At 43.2% G+C, this 19,144-nt stretch overlaps 1 protein-coding gene across 1 annotated transcript; it reads right to left on the bottom strand.

The window, feature by feature from the left end:
* LOC108636258 (rho GTPase-activating protein 20-like) lies at window positions 143–15,775 on the bottom strand. Its single transcript, XM_018049903.1, has 8 exons — window positions 15,715–15,775; window positions 15,123–15,292; window positions 13,181–13,342; window positions 9,853–9,962; window positions 9,153–9,339; window positions 7,798–7,924; window positions 1,450–1,619; window positions 143–202 (listed from the first exon to the last, which is right to left on the bottom strand). The coding sequence occupies exons 1-8, from the start codon at window positions 15,773–15,775 to the stop codon at window positions 143–145; spliced, it is 1,047 nt and encodes a 348-aa protein (XP_017905392.1).

Below are 19,144 nucleotides of genomic sequence, written 5' to 3'. Positions count from 1 at the left end.
TCCCTGAGTGTGGAAATCTTTTTGCCATATTCATGCGCCATTTGTTTATTCCCCTTCCAGGGACTGTCCACCCCATTCATTCCTGTTTCCTGTATTCCCTCCCTTCAACCTCAGGCTTAATCAGGCTCCTCCTCCTCTGATCTCATTCCTTTCTCATCAGCCTTTCTAGTTCCTTTTCCTGTATTTTCAGGTCCTCTGCTGTCTGCAAAGTTAGAGAGATAACAGATATTGGAGCCAGGTGTTTCAAGGATTGTGGAATCTGTTATGCTCCTCATCCACTGTGTGACTTTGGGCATAGCACATTCTTGGGTGAGGCTCTTTTGTTTTTCATTTATGAAGTGGGGGTGGTGATAGTCATGGCTACCGCCTAAATTTTCTGTGAAAGCGCAAGGTCTGGGGTAGTAGCTAGCACATAACTGCTATGATAAATTTCTCCATATATAGCATACAATTCCCTGCATCTAGTGTAGTGCTTGGAGAGAGAGTGGACAGTGAACAAGAGTTCATGCTTACACGTCAATACACTAGCTTGATATAGCACAGTCCAAACTCTGTGACTCTCTTTTGACACATTCTGGCAGGATCAAAGGAATTCATCTTTGCCAGAGGATGCCTACTTTATGCTTAAACACTTGAGTTACATATCAAATCCGTGTGAGACATTTTGAGTCATAGGGCGAGCAGACTCAGCTGACAGAGACTTGAGACTAGTGTGGACTTCAAGGGAGGAGACCAGGAGACAGTGTGAGGATGAGGTGGACTCTCAGAGCTTCTTACACACAGAGTCTGAGGAAAGTTACAGGGCTTAACATAGCCTGGAGCGAAAACTACCCCCCAGGTCCTCCCCACCATTCTATGCAAAACCAAGAGCTCTCTCACCCAAAGAAAAAAATGGACATTGGGTTGATTACGCCCAGGCTCCCACCCAGGTCCCAGCCTCTGGCTGATCTCCAAAATTCCTTGCCCCAGCTGTTTAAGAGATAACTACTCTGAACAACCTTGCGGAAGAACGGGCTCCCTTAAGACAGTAGCTTTCCACATCCATGCCTAATAGAATTCCTCTTCATGGGTAAGGGCAGCAGCTCCCTAATCTGACTGCTGCCCCAGTCTCGCCTCATTAAAGGTGATCTGTAAAGTGCCAGGTCTCATTCCTTTTCTCAGCCATCGCCTTCTCTAACTGCCTTTACTTCAAGAGTCCCATGTTAACTGGTCTGAGCTGGTATAGATGGGTCTTTGTTGAAATCGGTGGAATGGATGAGAGTAACTTTTCATTTTGTATTTGCCTTCTGACTCTGCAGTACCTAAATCAGATCTTTTTCTTTGAAATAACATTGTGAAACTTATCGGACAAAGCCAGACTTCTTCATGTGGAGTAGATTGGGAAGAGAACACTTGATCTCTGAGAACTCCCCTCCTCAGGAAGGTTACAGAAACCAAAAGAAGACCTACCAGAATTGGGGTGGGCAGGGTGTCATTATCACATATGTCCTCAAGAGGAGCTCCAAAGATCTGTTTTTGCTTTCTGGGTGGTAGTGGTGGGTGTTGGGTGTCCTCGCGAGTCCTGGAGCGACACCAAAAGGCCGAGTTTTTGACAGAACTCTTATTAACTGTCTTCTTGTCTGAATCAAATGTAGAAGAGAGATTTTCAGTAGTAGTAGTTTAGCTTATTTAGCCTATTTCCACCACTTACATTCAGCAGCATGTTCATGGCAGAGGCTCAAAGAGAGAAACTGAACCATTTGTTATATAGAATTCCCCACACTCTGAAACAGGCTAATTGCATCCTTGTGGTGTTAACATGTTCTTCTTCCCCATATTCTGCAAACCTAGAGGCGTGATCCGACTCAGGGGGGTGATTCTCCCTGTGACAGTACTCCCCAGACAGTGCTCTCTATTCCCTTTGCCCTGTGTCATGAGGCACTTAAGCTGTAGTTATACAGGTTTCCTAATGGTAAGTATTATCAGTGGATTCCGGTATCAGATCTCCTTTTAAAAGCCAAAATATTTAAGATTCAAATCAAGCAGCATTTGGTTATCATTTACTTTTGTAGTAATTTTAATTCCTCGGTTCAATGACCTGTTTGGCTTTCTGAACACCAGTCATGCCCAATTTTCTCCCATCAAAAGAATCGCCTTTCATGAGACATCCTGCCTGATCCTGCTTTTCAGTCAGCCTCTGGACCTCTCCTCTGGGAGGCCACACACCTCAGTCAGCTCCAAGGATGACTTCCTGCCCTCAGGGTCTTGGGAAGTAGTCATTAAATGCAGACTACATGCTTCGATTACAGTTGGCCATTTTTGTGTAACACCTTACTCAGCTAACCCAAAGATGAATGTTAACTACCAACAGCCCCTGTCAAAGGAATGCAGATGAAGGGCTTTTCAAAGAAAGAATGATCAGCAATGAAAAATGGAGTTCAGAGTTTCTCATGCCCAGCTAAGCATGTTTCCCTGGTATTTGCTCAATAAACCTCCTTAATATTTCCTTAAATAACCTGCTTAAATAACCAGCTAAAGAAGTCAACAGAGGAGCCAAGTTGTAGAAAAATCAACAGGAGAATGTAACCAAATATTTTAAAATGCCCATCCTCTTGTCTGTTCTGAGACATAGAGAGTACATCACCATGTCCTTTCAAGGGACTGAACCACTTGTGGTGCTGGGTGAGAGAACTAGAAGGCTCCTATTCTGCCTCTTAATTGGATAAGTTGCCTAAAACTGTTTGAGCTTCACTTTGCTCAGACTTAACAGAAATGATGCTACTTACACCTCACTGGACTACATAACATCATGTACTACTCATCACAAGACATGGCACATAGCAGCCTTAATAAAGGTAATTTCCCTCCTTCAAAGGGCCTAAGGCAGCTTAGACATCAGTCACCTCCCCCCAAGCAGACTTGACCCCCATTCTCCATTTGATTTTGCAGCCTCCAGAAGGTGTACATTCCTAGAGGAATGCCATCATTTTGCCTTAGGCTCCTCCTGCCCTGACATTCATACTGCCATCATTTTAAAGGAGATAATGAAGAAAGCAAATGCATTCTTAAATTCAGCAAGAGATTCTCCTAATTAATATGTAGAAATGTAAAAAAAAAATACATGTTTATATGGGTTGAGTTGCTTTACGCACTCTGGTTTCCCTACTCTTAACCTGATTTTTTTATTTCTAAGCTACCCACAGGTATTCATATATTCCAAATGTATTCATTCATTGTTCAGCTTTAATAAGAATACTCTTAGGAAGAAAGCTCTATGAGTAGCTACAAAGCTATACGTCCAGCTCGTCTGTAAGCATAGATGGAAAGCAAAATAGACATTAAGCCCTGTACTTTAATTTTCAGGTCTAGATGGACCTTTCGTTATGTACATTGGTTGGTGTTAGAGTTCTTGTTGGCTCTGTGACCAATAAAAATATATAGTATAGCCATGGAAAGTATGGTGCTCAGTTGTTCAGTCGTGTCCAGCTCCTGCAACCCCATGGACTATAGCCTGTCAGGCTCCTGTCCGTGGATGTCCCAGATAATAATACTGGAATGGGTGGCCAGGGACTGTTAAACAGTTTAACTTTATAACCTCATCTTTCTTAAACAGTCCTGGCAAGATTTAGGTTAGTGTTTCCTCATGCTCAAATTAGGGTTTAAACATTAAGAATTGAAATTTTGAAATGTTGTGGGTGTAGAATAACAACTATAAGAAGACAAATACTTTCAGTAGAAGTTATATTATGGCTCGAATACTTCCTAAATTAGTAGGACATTTTATTCAGATAAAGAAATGTCCATGGGACAATATTGGAGTGGTAGCAGGGATCATTGCGAGAGGAAAGATTTTAAAACAAACAAACAGACGTATAAACATTCAGTCCCATTCCATTAGCAACCTGGGACTGAAGCAGAATGGAAAGTGAGCTTGCTATGGAGGTAGAATTGAGAGTTCAAGTCTCAGGGGCGGTCGTAAGACGGAGGAGGCAATAGGAAGGAAAGATCTCTTTCTCCCCACAGCTTCATGGTAAGAACATTTGAGCCTGAGCAAACTCCACAAAACAACTTCTGAATGCTGGCAGAGGACATCGGGCACCCAGAAAGGCAGCCCACTGTCTTCAAAAGGAGGTAAGAAAAAATATAAAAGATAAAAAGGGAGACAAAAGACGTAGGGACAGAGATCTGACCCAGGAAGGGAATCTGAAAAGAGGAGAAGTTTCCAAACACGAGGAAACACTCTCACTGGCAGATCAGTGGGGAGTTTTGGAATCTCAGAGGGCAACATAACAGGGAGGAATGCTAAATAAAAAAATAAAACCCACCAGTTACGTGCCTAACAGCAACTTCCAGCAGAGAAGTACTCCAGACACTCACATTTGCCACCAGCAAGCAGGGCGCTGAACAGGGAGGTAAGGGCTGCATTGTAGGCACCTGGCCTGAATGCCCTGAGGGCAATCTGACCCCAACTGTGGGATAGCCAGACAGAAAGTAAAAAGAGAGAGAGAGAACTATCCTGGGAAAAGCCCTAACCTAAGGCACTTCCTGGCCCACTCACAGAACAAAGGACTGAGCACCAGAGAGCTAGCTGCTGTGCACTAGCTGGAGACAGGGAGGCAGGTGGGGGCAGCCAGAGCCAGAAAGGGGCAATCTCAGCCCCAGAGGGGCATCCTCTACAAAACCGCAAGCAGGCTCCCATTTGCCTACCAAGGCTTCTTGGGATTCTGGGTGGTTGACATTCTCAGGGAGGGTCGCAGCCAGGGATCAGCTCCCCAGAAGAGACACATGGCATACCTGAGACGGGCACACCTGCTGCCACCCAGGAAACCGAGTGGCTGGGATGGAGGAGGTGAAAAGACGCACCACACCTGAGGGTGACTGTGCTCGCCAAGCCCCTGCTCGCCTGAGCTGCTCGGACCGAGGAAGGGCACAAGAGGCAGGTCCAACCGAGTCTGAGCCTTTGTGGAGTACCTGAGAAGCAACCTGAACCAGAGTGGCTTAGACCTGGGAAGTGCACGCAACCCAGGGCCCACCTCAGACAGTTCCAGGCAGAGCAACCTGGAGCCTGAGCAGTGTAGACTGGGAAAGCACACACACCGTGAGCGGGGGCAAACCCAGTGCGGCCGGGACCTTGTGAGCATACGCCAGTGATATTTGTTTGCAGTGTTCCAACCTGCCCACAGCACGACTGAATCAGTTAGCCTAAATGAGTGACCACCTTCGATCCCCTATGTCAGGGCGGAAATTAGACACTGAAGAGACCACCAATCAGAAGAAGCTAAAATAAACAAGGGGAACCGCTCTGGAAATGACAGATGCAACAGATTCAAACCTTGTAGTTAGCACTGACTACATTGGAAGGGGCCTATAGATCTTGAGAAGTATAAGCCGGATCTAGGAACTATCTGAAACTGAACTAACCCCACACTGCCCACAACAGCTCCAGAAAAATTCCTAGATATATTTTTACTATTATCATTTAAAATTTTTCTTTAAATTTTTAAGTCCTCTATTACTCCTTTAATTTTCATTTTTATGCCCTACTATTACCTTGCAAAAAAAAAAGACTGTATTTGTAAAGCAAAATTCATATATATAATTTAACATTTATTGTGACTTTTTTTGTTTCTTTTTTGGACACATTTTATTTAACTTACATACATTAACATTCTCAAACTTCTGTACCTAAGAACTTAAACAACAGAAGAGAATCAGTTTATTAGTATTGAGGTATAGTCCAATTGGTTTACTGGCTCACATCTTTCTTTGAGGGCTGATATTTTGCTTTAAAAACACATAACAGTTGTGTTATTTTTCATAAAAGGGCCTTTTAAATTTCAACATAGACATAGTTTTATTTTTTGCATAGGAGTTGACCAGTTAAATTATCTCATTCTACTCCTGGAATTAGAAGTCCCCCAGACTTCTAAAGAAATCACACATCCCAAAAGATGTGTCATGCTTATTCTGTGCCTTGGTGTGACTCTGGTATTAATCATATCCTAATTTGAGAAATACAGGTTTGTTTGAGTTCTCCACCTTAACCATAAGATCATTAAACATAGGGATCTTATTTTCTTTGTATTTTAGGCCCTGTCTTGGAAAAGTGAAAGTGAAAGTGAAGTCGCTCAGTTGTGTCCACTCTTTGCGACCCCATGGACTGAAGGCTACCAGGCTCCTCCCTCCATGGGATTCTCCAGGCAAGAGTACTGGAGTGGGTTGCCATTTCCTTCTCCATTTTTTAAACATTGTATTTTGGGGAGTGTCACCTTTACTCTAGACTTTTAATCTGTGCTTTTTTGTATTTGGGATCAATTTGTACCTTTAGGAACCCAATCTTCTCTACCCATTTTTAGTTTGGAGTGTGATTACTGGCTTGATGGCTCTCTCCCCCTTTTCACTCTCCTTTTTCTCCACCAGGTCACCTCTATCTCCACCTCACCCTTCTCTTCCCTACCCAACTATGTGAATCTCTCTGTGTGTTCCGGGCTGTGGGGAACACTTAGGGAACTGATTACTGGCTGGATCTGTCTCTCTCCTTTTGAATCCCTCTTTTCTCCTCCCGGTTACCTCCGTCTCCTTCCTCCTTCTTCTCTTCTCTGTGTAACTACTCCATGAACCTCTCTGAGGGGTCCAGACTGTGGAGAGCACACAGGGAATTGATTACTGGCTAGCTTGCTCTCCCCCCTTTGATTCTCTTCTTCTCCTGGTCAACTCTATCTCCCTCCTCCCTCTTCTCTTCTCCGTCTCACTCTGTGAACCTCTCCGGATGTCCCTCACTGTGGAGAAGCTTTTCATCATTAACCTAGATGTTTTATCATCGGTGCTATACAGATAGAGAAGTCTCGAGGCTACTATAAGAATAAGACTGAAAACCAGAGGCAGGAGGCTTAAGTCCAAACCCTGAGAACACCAGAGAACTCCTGACTCCAGGGAACATTAATGGATAAGAGCTCATCCAAAAGCCTCCGTACCTACACTGAAACCAAGCACCACCCAAGAGCCAACAAGTTCCAGAGCAAGACATACCACACAAATTCTCTAGCAATGCAGGAACATAGCCCCGAGCATCAATATACAGGCTGCCCTAAGTCACACCAAACCCACAGTCATCTCAAAACTCACTACTGGACACTTCATTCCACTCCAGAGAGAAATCCAGCCCCACCCACCAGAACATGGACGCAAGTTTCCCTAACCAGGAAACCTTGAGAAGCCGCCTGCAAAACCCCAGCCACAGTGAGGAACCTCCACAATAAAGAGGAACCACAAGCTGCCAGAATACAGAAAGGCCACCCCAAACACAACAATCTCACGGTAGCTAGAGCTGAAACACCACTGTTTTGGCCACCTGATGTGAAGAACTGACTCTTTGGAAAAGACTCTGATGCTGGGAAAGATTGAAGGCAGGAGGAGAAGGGGACAAGAGAGGATGAGATGGTTGGATGGCATCACCGATTCGATGGACATGAGTTTGAGTAAGCTCCGGAAGTTGGTGATGCACAGGGAGGCCTGGCACGCTGCAGTCCTCGACCCCAAGGACTCGGGGTCACTGTAGTCCTTGGGGTCACAAAGAGTCGGACACGACTGAGCAACTGAACTCAACTGAACCGTGATGTCTCCTAAAGCTGTACTAGTTGCTTCTCGAAATCAGAACAATGTTATCCTTTCTTTGATCTCACAAGCGGGAAACTTCCCATGTCTTGGAGCAGATGGAAATTACTGCCCTTACAATGTGATTTGGGCTCTAGGATCTCCCATGGAGCCCTGGCAGCCTTGCTGTCTTTTGCATCAAAGCCAGTTACATTATTCACCTACCTGAAATCTCACTGTTATCAGTGATATCACTGTTATCACAACTCACTGAGTTCTCTCCAAAGAGAGAAGTGATATCTTCTCCAAATATCTTGAGACAGTTTTCAATGAGGAATTGTATCAGAGAAACCTGTAACACAATGGGGCAAAAAAAATGGTGTATTACTGTACGTATGGTGTAATAGTAAATCACACTTCATACATGAATCTGGGCTCTAAAACAAAATCCAAAAGAGGTCTGAAAATAATTCAGACTTGATTAAATATATGTATATATGGACGTATATATATATATAATATATATATATAAGTTTTTTCTTAGAAATAACTGATACTTTCAAGAGTACTTCGGGCACAAGTATTAAAATTGTTTTAATCAGTGGGCTAAAGTTATAATATGTGGGCTGGTTTAATAGCTAAAATTTTGTAATGATGGTTACATGCTTAAAACTAGGATGGTTTGTATGTAGCCCACATAGGATGTTTGTGACAAAAATGTATATTGTCTTATTAAGTTTTGTTTAGTTTTATTAAAATCTTTCTAGTTTTAATGATATAGAATTTATATATAGCATCTTATTAAAACTTATAAAGTATCAAATACAACACAAATTGTGAAATTCACTTCAGTGAAGAAATCTCAGAAAGTTAGGTAGCAGAGGTTTCTGTGTGGGGTGGGGGGTGGGAGGGGGGTTGTGAAGGAAGAAAGCATCTGGAGAGAAAACATGTCTGTCTGTCTGTCTATCTACCTTGCCTTGCCTCCCACTTGCTGTCTAGGGGAGCTTGGAGAAGAGCTGTGATCTTATTAGGCATGTTATGGCTCTGTTAGGATGTTCTGAAATATTTTACTAGCTTCCTCATCCTCTAGCGGAGACACAATAGAAGCCAAGTATTTTCCTGAATGAGCCACAACTGGCAGAGTGCGGCCAGCGTGTGTGGAGCCTCGGGTGCTCGTATGGCCCAGGCCGCCTAAGATGTGCCGACAGGGACCAGATGTATTGGGTCTGTCATCGTTGTGTAATGATGAACTCACAGTTTGGAGGCTTGTACACCCTCAGTGATGAGGCTGAGAGTTGAACCTTGGCTCTCCGGTTCCAAAGCCAGGTTCTTTTCTATCATATCATCCTACTCTTACCTCTCTGTTGTTTAGTCCCTTGGATGGCAAGGGAGAAGTGACTCAGCTGTTCCCAGTTAAAAGACACCTTCCCACGCCCAACCAGAGTAGGACTCTGCCACTCCAAGGCGGTGTAATTAAAATGTGCACTTTAAAACACGGGTTCACTAGCATTAATACCACAGACTTCAGGTTCAAAATGGGGACTCTGCCCCACAAGGCATAAAATGAGAGATCTTGTTACCTTTTTGGTGACATTTTCAAATGCTGAGCTTCCAGAATTAAGCAGACAAAGGATGCTTGGGGTAAGATACAAGGATAAATCATGAGCTGTCATCTGATTGCATGAGGAATGTTGCTCAATGTTGTGTAACACTCCAAAAAGGTATCGCAACAACACTACATTGGCTTTCGGTAGCTGGTCTACAAGCCTAATGACAGAAAAAGCACTTATGAATAAAGCGAGTCATTTTGCTTAGTATGTGGAAATACAGAGAACACAGTACTTCTTTTCCTACCATGTACACAGTCCATTCTCACAGTGCCAGGCATGAATGCATACAAAAATGTTTCACTGATTTTAATTCCTGAACCAGATAAGCCCTACTCTGGTTAGTTATGTGTTTGTATTTAAGACCATACCCCTGGCGGATTGGTTCTTTATCATCTCTTTCTATGCCAGTGGATTTCATCTCCAACAGTTTCACGTATTCAGAAGGTGTAAAATGGTCAAGCATTCCATGTTAATAAGATTAGGAGAAAAACACAGTGTCGCCAATAAGGCATGCATCTCTCTTCAAACTGGCTTCCAGGGGTATCCTCAAGTGAAAGCACTTGATACTGCTCATTATTTCAGAGGACACAGCTGTAAACTATAAGCTGATATTTTCCTAAGAGTATGTTGGTTGTGTTTTCTCAGAGTTGAGTAATTAGTGCAGCATTACCTCTGGGTCGCAGTTATTTTCTCCTCCTCATTCCCTTGATCAATAACAGCAAGCCATTTATCATAGAGATGGGCTGAAAAGATGCTTCCTTGGATATTTCGAAGAAAATCCTTATGTAGATCAGAAAAATATATATTATTATATGATAAGTTCAATGGAGAAATTGCAAAGAAAGTATTTAGTTGAAAAATTCAATTCAGTCCGCAATTCCTTCACAGCCACGCAGACTGATTCACACAGAGCTTGGCTGTGATTCTCCACAGCCTTGCACACTCCGAGTACTGGTTGGATTTTCCCCAGCGAAAATTGGAAGCCTAAAAGTAGAGTCTAGGCTGTGGTGAGAATGAGGCTACAGCTCCTTCTATCACCTGGAGCTTACTCTTTGTGTGCATGTTAACACATTAGTACAGACTGGAAGGTCAGGTGATAACTCACCCGAAATCCTATTCGTTTCCTGAAAAGAAATGCACATACCCATTTTGTTTGTTTACTTCAGACACAGTGCTTGCTCTGAATTCAAGAAAGAGAAGTTCTGAAATAAAACAAAACTACACCCCTACATGCTCTTATACTCATATTAAGAGAAACCGGAGGTATGTGTGCTCTTTGGGAAAAAGCTAGTATCGAAATATCTTCGATCTTTTTCTTAAAAAAAAAAAAAAAACCATATAAAAGTTCAGTTCTACAGACTTTTAAGCAGCAGGTGTTAGAAATAAACCAATAGCCCCAATGGGTAAACTACACGTTACCCTTGCAACTCTTTGAATGGAATATATCCTCCCCAAAGAGGAAGCTGAAAATTTACATACATGGCAACTTCACACCTGTGGGATAGAATATGCAAATGTAAGCTTCCAAAGTGGAGGCCTAGAAAGTTTATCCTGATGACCAAGTCTTAATATGATAGAATGGGGCCTATTAAAATGGATGAAGTTGTAAACTGTTGTGCAAGCCTGAGGGGAAATGATTGCATTGCCTTGCCAGTTTCAAAGGCACAACTTGCTTCCACTGGTCTTAATATACAGCCTGACTTCTCTGAAGAGTATCTGCTTCAGGCAGTGTTTCTATGGCAACTGTCATGATTATAATCCTGTCAGCGTTCACTTGTTTCAGTACTTACTGAGCTGCTGTTTGTGTCCGGCACTCCTTTGAGTACTGAGGATAGACTATGAAGATAACGTACAGAGTCTCAGTCCTCTCATACTTTTTCTTGTGATTGGTATACAGTACCCAATCATGGTCATTAGGTTTTCTCTATGCTTCCTACGGAGTGTCCACAGTGTATTGGGAGGGAGGAAGCACTCCATTTCAGTTCAGCCATTCAGTCCTGTCCTACTCTTTGCGACCCCATGGACTGCACACCAGACTTTCCTGTCCATCACCAACACCTGGGTCTTGTTCAGATTCATGTCCATCGAGTTGGTGATGCCATTCAACCATCTCATCTGGCTTTGGCTTCTGGGAGTCTGGGGGTGTGCAGCAGGCCCTTTGTGGTTAAGCCAGGACATGACTCATACGGAATATGCTGTGGCTATTTGCAATTGGCCCTCTGTTTATAGACAGTTTAATGGAAAACTCAATGTGGTTCTGACGATGTATTCACTTCTGATTTAGACCACCTCTGTGGTTGCTTGGACGTATGGTATTCTCAAGGCCAGAGGTGCAAAGTTTGATTCCCCACCAAGATCAATCAACGTTAGGAAGAGAAAACTCTGGGATTGTCTAAGACCTGTACGCTTATAGCATGGAAACAGGCAAGAGCCTAGTAACACTTACTCACAAATCAAATCAGTTCCAAGTGTGCACCTTATAGAGGGTAGCACTCTACTTGCTATTTGCATACCTAGTGTGTATTATGATGGTGCAAGTGTACTAGGGCTCACCTCTAAGTCATATCTGCACTGTTGCTATTATCATACAATCGAACATTAACAGGGGACAAGGAAACACCACATGTTCTTTAGTTTCTAAGATAATTTTAATAACCTGTCTATAGTTATTACTACATCAATATATTTTTGTTCATAGCTGCTAACAAGTTCCAAGATGGATTGATTAATTTTTTTGTTTCTGTTCTGTTATCGCCCTGGTAGAAATTTACTACATGCTTGTGATTTAGCTGTATCATTTCAAACTCAGTCTATTTTTGTATAAATGTATGGAACTTTTCCAAATTCCAAACTAATTTTGACTGTTGGACTCACTCTAAAAATAAGATTTTTAGATGGGGCATATAGTAAAACTGGTTACCATGTAAATATAACCTTGGGTGGTGGGTTAAACTTACTGATATTAACAAAGGTTGTTAAAGATGCGAAGGGAGAATAAAAGAGGAAAAAGGGGGAACAAATGGTGGAGTCATCCCTACACTAATTTTAAAGTAAAAGGCATTGAGAGACAGGGGAAGGTAGGATGATGTAGTGATCAGAGATTTTTGGGGCCTCACTAAGCATTTTTTGATTCATTGTAAGACAAATGGGCTTCCCAGGTGGGGCTGGTGGTAAAGAACCTGCCTGCCAATGCAGGAGATGCAAGAGAGGCAGGTTCGATCCCTGGCAGGAAGATCCCCTGGAGTCGAGCATGGCAACCCACTCTAGGATTCTTGCCTGGAGTGTTGCATGGACAGAGGAGTCTGCTGGGCTACAGTCAATGGGATCACAGAGAGTCGGATGCGACTAGGTGAATAACACACACGCACACACACAAAGACACACACGAGTTTACCATAGTGAGTAAACATCTGTCTTGCATCCATGCTAACTTGCCACAGCCATGTCGAGTTCTGGGCACCCTCATAAACTATAACCTGCCAGACTCCTCTGTCCATACGACTGGAGTCGTATGCCAGTCCCTGTTCCAGGGGATCCTTCCAACCCAGGGATCGAACCCAGGTTTCTTGCATTGCAGGCAGATTCTTCACACTCTGAGCCACCTGGGAAGCTACTTCCGTTAACTGTTTCCAAAAGCTTAATATGAATTTTATTCTGGAAATGTTGCCTTCATTAGGAAGGTGATGAGGAAGTCATCCAAAGCAGGAAGCTTGTTTTGGTAAACGCTCAACGTGGTAAGTAGGTATTTTGAAATGTATTATTATTCTCTGCATGGAGTGTTCAGGACAGAGATGTCCAATGAAAAAGGAAAATATCTAATGTATGGGGCTCATAACATTTGAGGTACCTTCCTTCAATTTTGACTTTGTGAAGTGTTTTCCACGTTTCAGATCCTTCCTCTCTTATGCCTATTATGCTTCTTGGGCATTCATAGTGAAGGACCAGTCATACAGCTTTAGACTGACTCTGTGTGTGGACGATGCTCAAACTTTCCTTACCTTTAAGACAGACGATACTACGAGAACGGATTCATCATCCAAGTTCACTTTGTGTCCAGCGTTTAGTTTCTCCTTTAGGGCTATGCAGGATTTTATACTGGCTGATTTTCTGAAGATGCCTTCTGTGAACGGCCCTTTTTGATTGATAAAGGAAAGCATCTCCTATAGGGAAGGAAAGAGAAGAAAACTGTGGGACATTTCCTATCTAGAAGCCCAGAGCACAAGCTTGCTCCTGTTTTGACAGAGCTGTGGTATATGAGGGTAGAGTTCTAGAACAGCACCGAAGTCAATTTGAAATTTTTACTTCAGTGTCTGTAAATATATTTCCTACCCAACAATCGATTTGAGTCATACACTGAAACATTTTAAACACTTGTGTAGTCAGATTTTCTGTTTCAGTGAATTTACCGTATTAACTGTCTCTGCTTTGAGGTCTTTGAGGAGTCACCCTCTCCTCCTTCACGGCTGCTTTCTCATTATTCGCTATTATAGATGCTCTTCCCTGAGTGTGGAAATCTTTTTGCCATATTCATGCGCCATTTGTTTATTCCCCTTCCAGGGACTGTCCACCCCATTCATTCCTGTTTCCTGTATTCCCTCCCTTCAACCTCAGGCTTAATCAGGCTCCTCCTCCTCTGATCTCATTCCTTTCTCATCAGCCTTTCTAGTTCCTTTTCCTGTATTTTCAGGTCCTCTGCTGTCTGCAAAGTTAGAGAGATAACAGATATTGGAGCCAGGTGTTTCAAGGATTGTGGAATCTGTTATGCTCCTCATCTACTGTGTGACTTTGGGCATAGCACATTCTTGGGTGAGGCTCTTTTGTTTTTCATTTATGAAGTGGGGGTGGTGATAATCATGGCTACCGCCTAAATTTTCTGTGAAAGCGCAAGGCCTGGGGTAGTAGCTAGCACATAACTGGTATGATAAATTTCTCCATATATAGCATACAATTCCCTGCATCTAGTGTAGTGCTTGGAGAGAGAGTGGACAGTGAAGAAGAGTTCATGCTTACACTTCAATACACTAGCTTGATATAGCACAGTCCAAACTCTGTGACTCTCTTTTGACACATTCTGGCAGGATCAAAGGATTCATCTTTGCCAGAGGATGCCTACTTTATGCTTAAACACTTGAGTTACATATCAAATCCGTGTGAGACATTTTGAGTCATAGGGCGAGCAGACTCAGCTGAAGGAGACTTGAGACTAGTGTGGACTTCAAGGGAGGAGACCAGGAGACAGTGTGAGGATGAGGTGGACTCTCAGAGCTTCTTACACACAGAGTCTGAAGGAAAGTCACAGGCCTCAAAATAGCCTGGAGTTAAACTCCCCTCCAGGTCCTCCCCACCATTCTATGCAAAACCAAGAGCTCTCTCACCCAAAGAAAAAAATGGACATTGCGTTGATTACGCCCGGCTCCCACCCGGTCCCAGCCTCTGGCTGTTCTCCAAAATTCCTTGCCCCAGCTGTTTAAGAGATAACTACTCTGAACAACCTTGCAGAAGAATGGGCGCCCTTAAGACAGTAGCTTCCCACATCCATGCCTATATAGACTTCCTCTTCGTGGGTAAGGGCAGCGGCTCCCTAATCTGACTGCTGCCCCGTCTCGCCTCATTAAAGGTGATTTGTAAGGTGCCAGGTTTCATCGTTTTTCTCAGCCTCGCCTTCTCTAACTGCCTTACTTCAAAGAGCCCAGGTTAACTGTCTGAGCTGGTATAGATGGGTCTTTGTTGAAATCGGTGGAATGGATGAGAGTAACTTTTCATCTTGTATTTGCCTTTTGACTCTGCAGTACCTAAATCAGATCTTTTTCTTTGAAATAACATTGTGAAACTTATCGGACAAAGCCAGACTTCTTCATGTGGAGTAGATTGGGAAGAGAACACTTGATCTCTGAGAACTCCCCTCCTCAGGAAGGTTACAGAAACCAAAAGAAGACCTACCAGAATTGGGGTGGGCAGGGTGTCATTATCACATACGTCCTCAAAAGGAGCTCCAAAGAGCTGTTTTTGCTTTCTGGGTGGTAGAGGTGGGTGTTGGGTGTCCTCGCGAGTCCTGGAGCGACACCAAAAGGCCGAGTTTTTGACAGAACTCTTATTAACTGTCTTCTTGTCTGAATCAAATATAGAAGAGAGATTTTCAGTAGTAGTAGTTTAGCTTATTTAGCCTATTTCCACCACTTACATTCAGCAGCATGTTCATGGCAGAGGCTGAAAGAGAGAAACTGAATCATTTGTTATATAGAATTCCCCACACTCTGAAACAGGCTAATTGCATCCTTGTGGTGTTAACATGTTCTTCTTCCCCATATTCTGCAAACCTAGAGGCGTGATCCGACTCAGGGGTGATTCTCCCTGTGACAGTATTCCCTAGACAGTGCTATCTATTCCCTTTGCTCTGTGTCATGAGGCACTTAAGCTGTAGTTATACAGGTTTCCTAATGGTAAGTATTATCAGTGGATTCCGGTATCAGATCTCCTTTTAAAAGCCAAAATATTTAAGATTCAAATCAAGCAGCATTTGGTTATCATTTACTTTTGTAGTAAGTTTCCTTCCTCGGTTCAATGACCTGTTTGGCTTTCTGAACACCAGTCATGCCCAATTTTCTCCCATCAAAAGAATCGCCTTTCATGAGACATCCTGCCTGATCCTGCTTTTCAGTCAGCCTCTGGACCTCTCCTCTGGGAGGCCACACACCTCAGTCAGCTCCAAGGATGACTTCCTGCCCTCAGGGTCTTGGGAAGTAGTCATTAAATGCAGACTACATGCTTTGATTACAGCTGGCCATTTTTGTGTAACACCTTACTCAGCTAACCCAAAGATGAATGTTAACTACCAACAGCCCCTGTCAAAGGAATGCAGATGAAGGGCTTTTCAAAGAGAGTGATCAGCAATGAAAAATGGAGTTCAGAGTTTCTCATGCCCAGCTAAGCATGTTTCCCTGGTATTTGCTCAATAAACCTGCTTAATATTTCCTTAAATAACCTGCTTAAATAACCAGCTAAAGAAGTCAACAGAGGAGCCAAGTTGTAGAAAAATCAACAGGAGAATGTAACCAGATATTTTAAAATGCCCATCCTCTTGTCTGTTCTGAGACATAGAGAGTACATCACCATGTCCTTTCAAGGGACTGAACCACTTGTGGTGCTGGGTGAGAGAACTAGAAGGCTCCTATTCTGCCTCTTAATTGGATAAGTTGCCTAAAACTGTTTGAGCTTCACTTTGCTCAGACTTAACAGAAATGATGCTACTTACACCTCACTGGACTACATAACATCATGTACTACTCATCACAAGACATGGCACATAGCAGCCTTAATAAAGGTAATTTCCCTCCTTCAAAGGGCCTAAGGCAGCCTAGACATCAGTCACCTCCCTCCAAGCAGACTCGACCCCCATTCTCCATTTGATTTTGCAGCCTCCAGAAGGTGTACATGCCTGAAGGAATGCCATCACTTTGCCTTAGGCTCCTCCTCCCTGACATTCATACTGCCATCATTTTAAAAGGAGATAATGAAGAAAGCAAATGCATTCTTAAATTCAGGAAGAGATTCTCCTAATTAATATGTGCAAATGTTTAAAAAAATACATGTTTATATGGTTTGGGTTGCTTTATGCACCCTGGTTTCCCTACTCTTAACCTGATTCTTTTATTTCTAAGCTACCCACAGGTATTCATATATTCCAAATGTATTCATTCATTGTTCAGCTTTAATAAGAATATTCTTAGGAATAAAGCTCTATCAGTTGTTACAAAGGTGTATGTCCAACTCGTCTATAAGCATAGACGGAAAGAAAATAGACATTAAGCTCTGGATTTTATTTTCAGGTCTAGATGGACCTTTCGTTATGTACATTGGTTGGTGTTAGAGTTCTTGTTGGCAAACCCAGTGCGGCCGGGACCTTGTGAGCATACGCCAGTGATTTGTTTGCAGTGTTCCAACCTGCCCACAGCACGACTGAATCAGTTAGCCTAAATGAGTGACCACCTTCGATCCCCTATGTCAGGGCGGAAATTAGACACTGAAGAGACCAGCAAACAGAAGAAGCTAAAATAAACAGAGGGAACTGCTCTGGAAATGACAGGTGCAACAGATTCAAACCTTGTAGTTAGCACTGACTACATTGGAAGGGGCCTATAGATCTTGAGAAGTATAAGCTGGATCAAGGAACTATCTGAAACTGAACTAACCCCACACTGCCCACAACAGCTCCAGAAAAATTCCTAGATATATTTTTACCATTGTCTTAAAAAATTTTTTTTTCTTAATTTTTAAGTCCTCTAGTACTCCTTTAATTTTCATTTTTATAACCTACTATTATCTTCCAGAAAAAGGACCCTATTTGTAATCAAAGTACATATATATATATATATTTTATCATTTTTTGTGACTTTTAAAAAAATATTTTATTTTGGGGAGTGTCACGTTGACTCTAGACTTTTAATCTGTGCTTTTTGGTATTTGTTATCAATTTTGTACCTTTACGAACCCTATCTTCTCTACCCATGTTTAGTTTGGAGCGTGATTACTGGCTTGATGGCTCTCTCCCCCTTTTCACTCTCCTTTTTCTCCACGAGGTAACTTCTAACTCCACCTCACCGTTCTCTTCCCTACCCAACTCTGTGAATCTCTTTGTGTGTTCCGGGCTGTGGAGAACACTTAGGGAACTGATTACTGGCTGGATCTCTCTCCTTTTGAAACCCTCTTTTCTCCTCCCGGTCACCTCTGTCTCCTTCCTCCTTCTTTCTTCTCTGTGTAACTCCATGAACCTCTCTGAGGGGTCCAGACTGTGGAGAGCACATAGGAATCTGACTACTGGCTAGCTTGCTCTCCCCCCTTTGATTCCCCCTCTTCTTCTCCTGGTCAACTCTATCTCCCTCCTCCCTCTTCTCTTCTCCGTCTCACTCTGTGAACCTCTCCGGGTGTCCCTCACTGTGGAGAAGATTTTCATCATTAACCTAGATGTTTTATCATCGGTGCTGTACAGATAGAGAAGTCTCGAGGCTACTGTAAGAATAAGACTGAAAACCAGAGGCAGGAGGCTTAAGTCCAAACCCTGACAACACCAGAGAAGTCCTGACTCCAGGGAACATTAATGGATAAGAGCTCATCCAAAAGCCTCCGTACCTACACTGAAACCAAGCACCACCCAAGAGCCAACAAGTTCCAGAGCAAGAAATACCACACAAATTCTCTAGCAATGCAGGAACATAGCCCCGAGCATCAATATACAGGCTGCCCTAAGTCACACCAAACCCACAGTCATCTCAAAACTCACTACTGGACACTTCATTCCACTCCAGAGAGAAATCCAGCCCCACCCACCAGAACATGGACGCAAGCTTCCCTAACCAGGAAACCTTGAGAAGCCACCTGCAAAACCCCAGCCACAGTGAGGAACCTCCACAATAAAGAGGAACCACAAGCTGCCAGAATACAGAAAGGCCACCCCAAACACAACAATCTCACGGTAGCTAGAGCTGAAACGCCACTGTTTTGGCCACCTGATGTGAAGAACTGACTCTTTGGAAAAGACTCTGATGCTGGGAAAGATTGAAGGCAGGAGGAGAAGGGGACGAGAGAGGATGAGATGGTTGGATGGCATCACCGATTCGATGGACATGAGTTTGAGTAAGCTCCGGGAGTTGGTGATGCACAGGGAGGCCTGGCACGCTGCAGTCCTCGACCCCAAGGACTCGGGGTCACTGTAGTCCTTGGGGTCACAAAGAGTCGGACACGACTGAGCAACTGAACTCAACTGAACCGTGATGTCTCCTAAAGCTGTACTAGTTGCTTCTCGAAATCAGAACAGTGTTATCCTTTCTTTGATCTCACAAGCGGGAAACTTCCCATGTCTTGGAGCAGATGGAAATTACTGCCCTCACAATGTGATTTGGGCTCTAGGATCTCCCATGGAGCCCTGGCAGCCTTGCTGTCTTTTGCATCAAAGCCAGTTACATTAT

Source organism: Capra hircus, chromosome 6, assembly GCF_001704415.2.
Source record: "Capra hircus breed San Clemente chromosome 6, ASM170441v1, whole genome shotgun sequence".
Taxonomy (NCBI): Eukaryota; Metazoa; Chordata; class Mammalia; order Artiodactyla; family Bovidae; genus Capra; species Capra hircus.
This window is presented reverse-complemented; position numbering and strand designations above follow the sequence as displayed.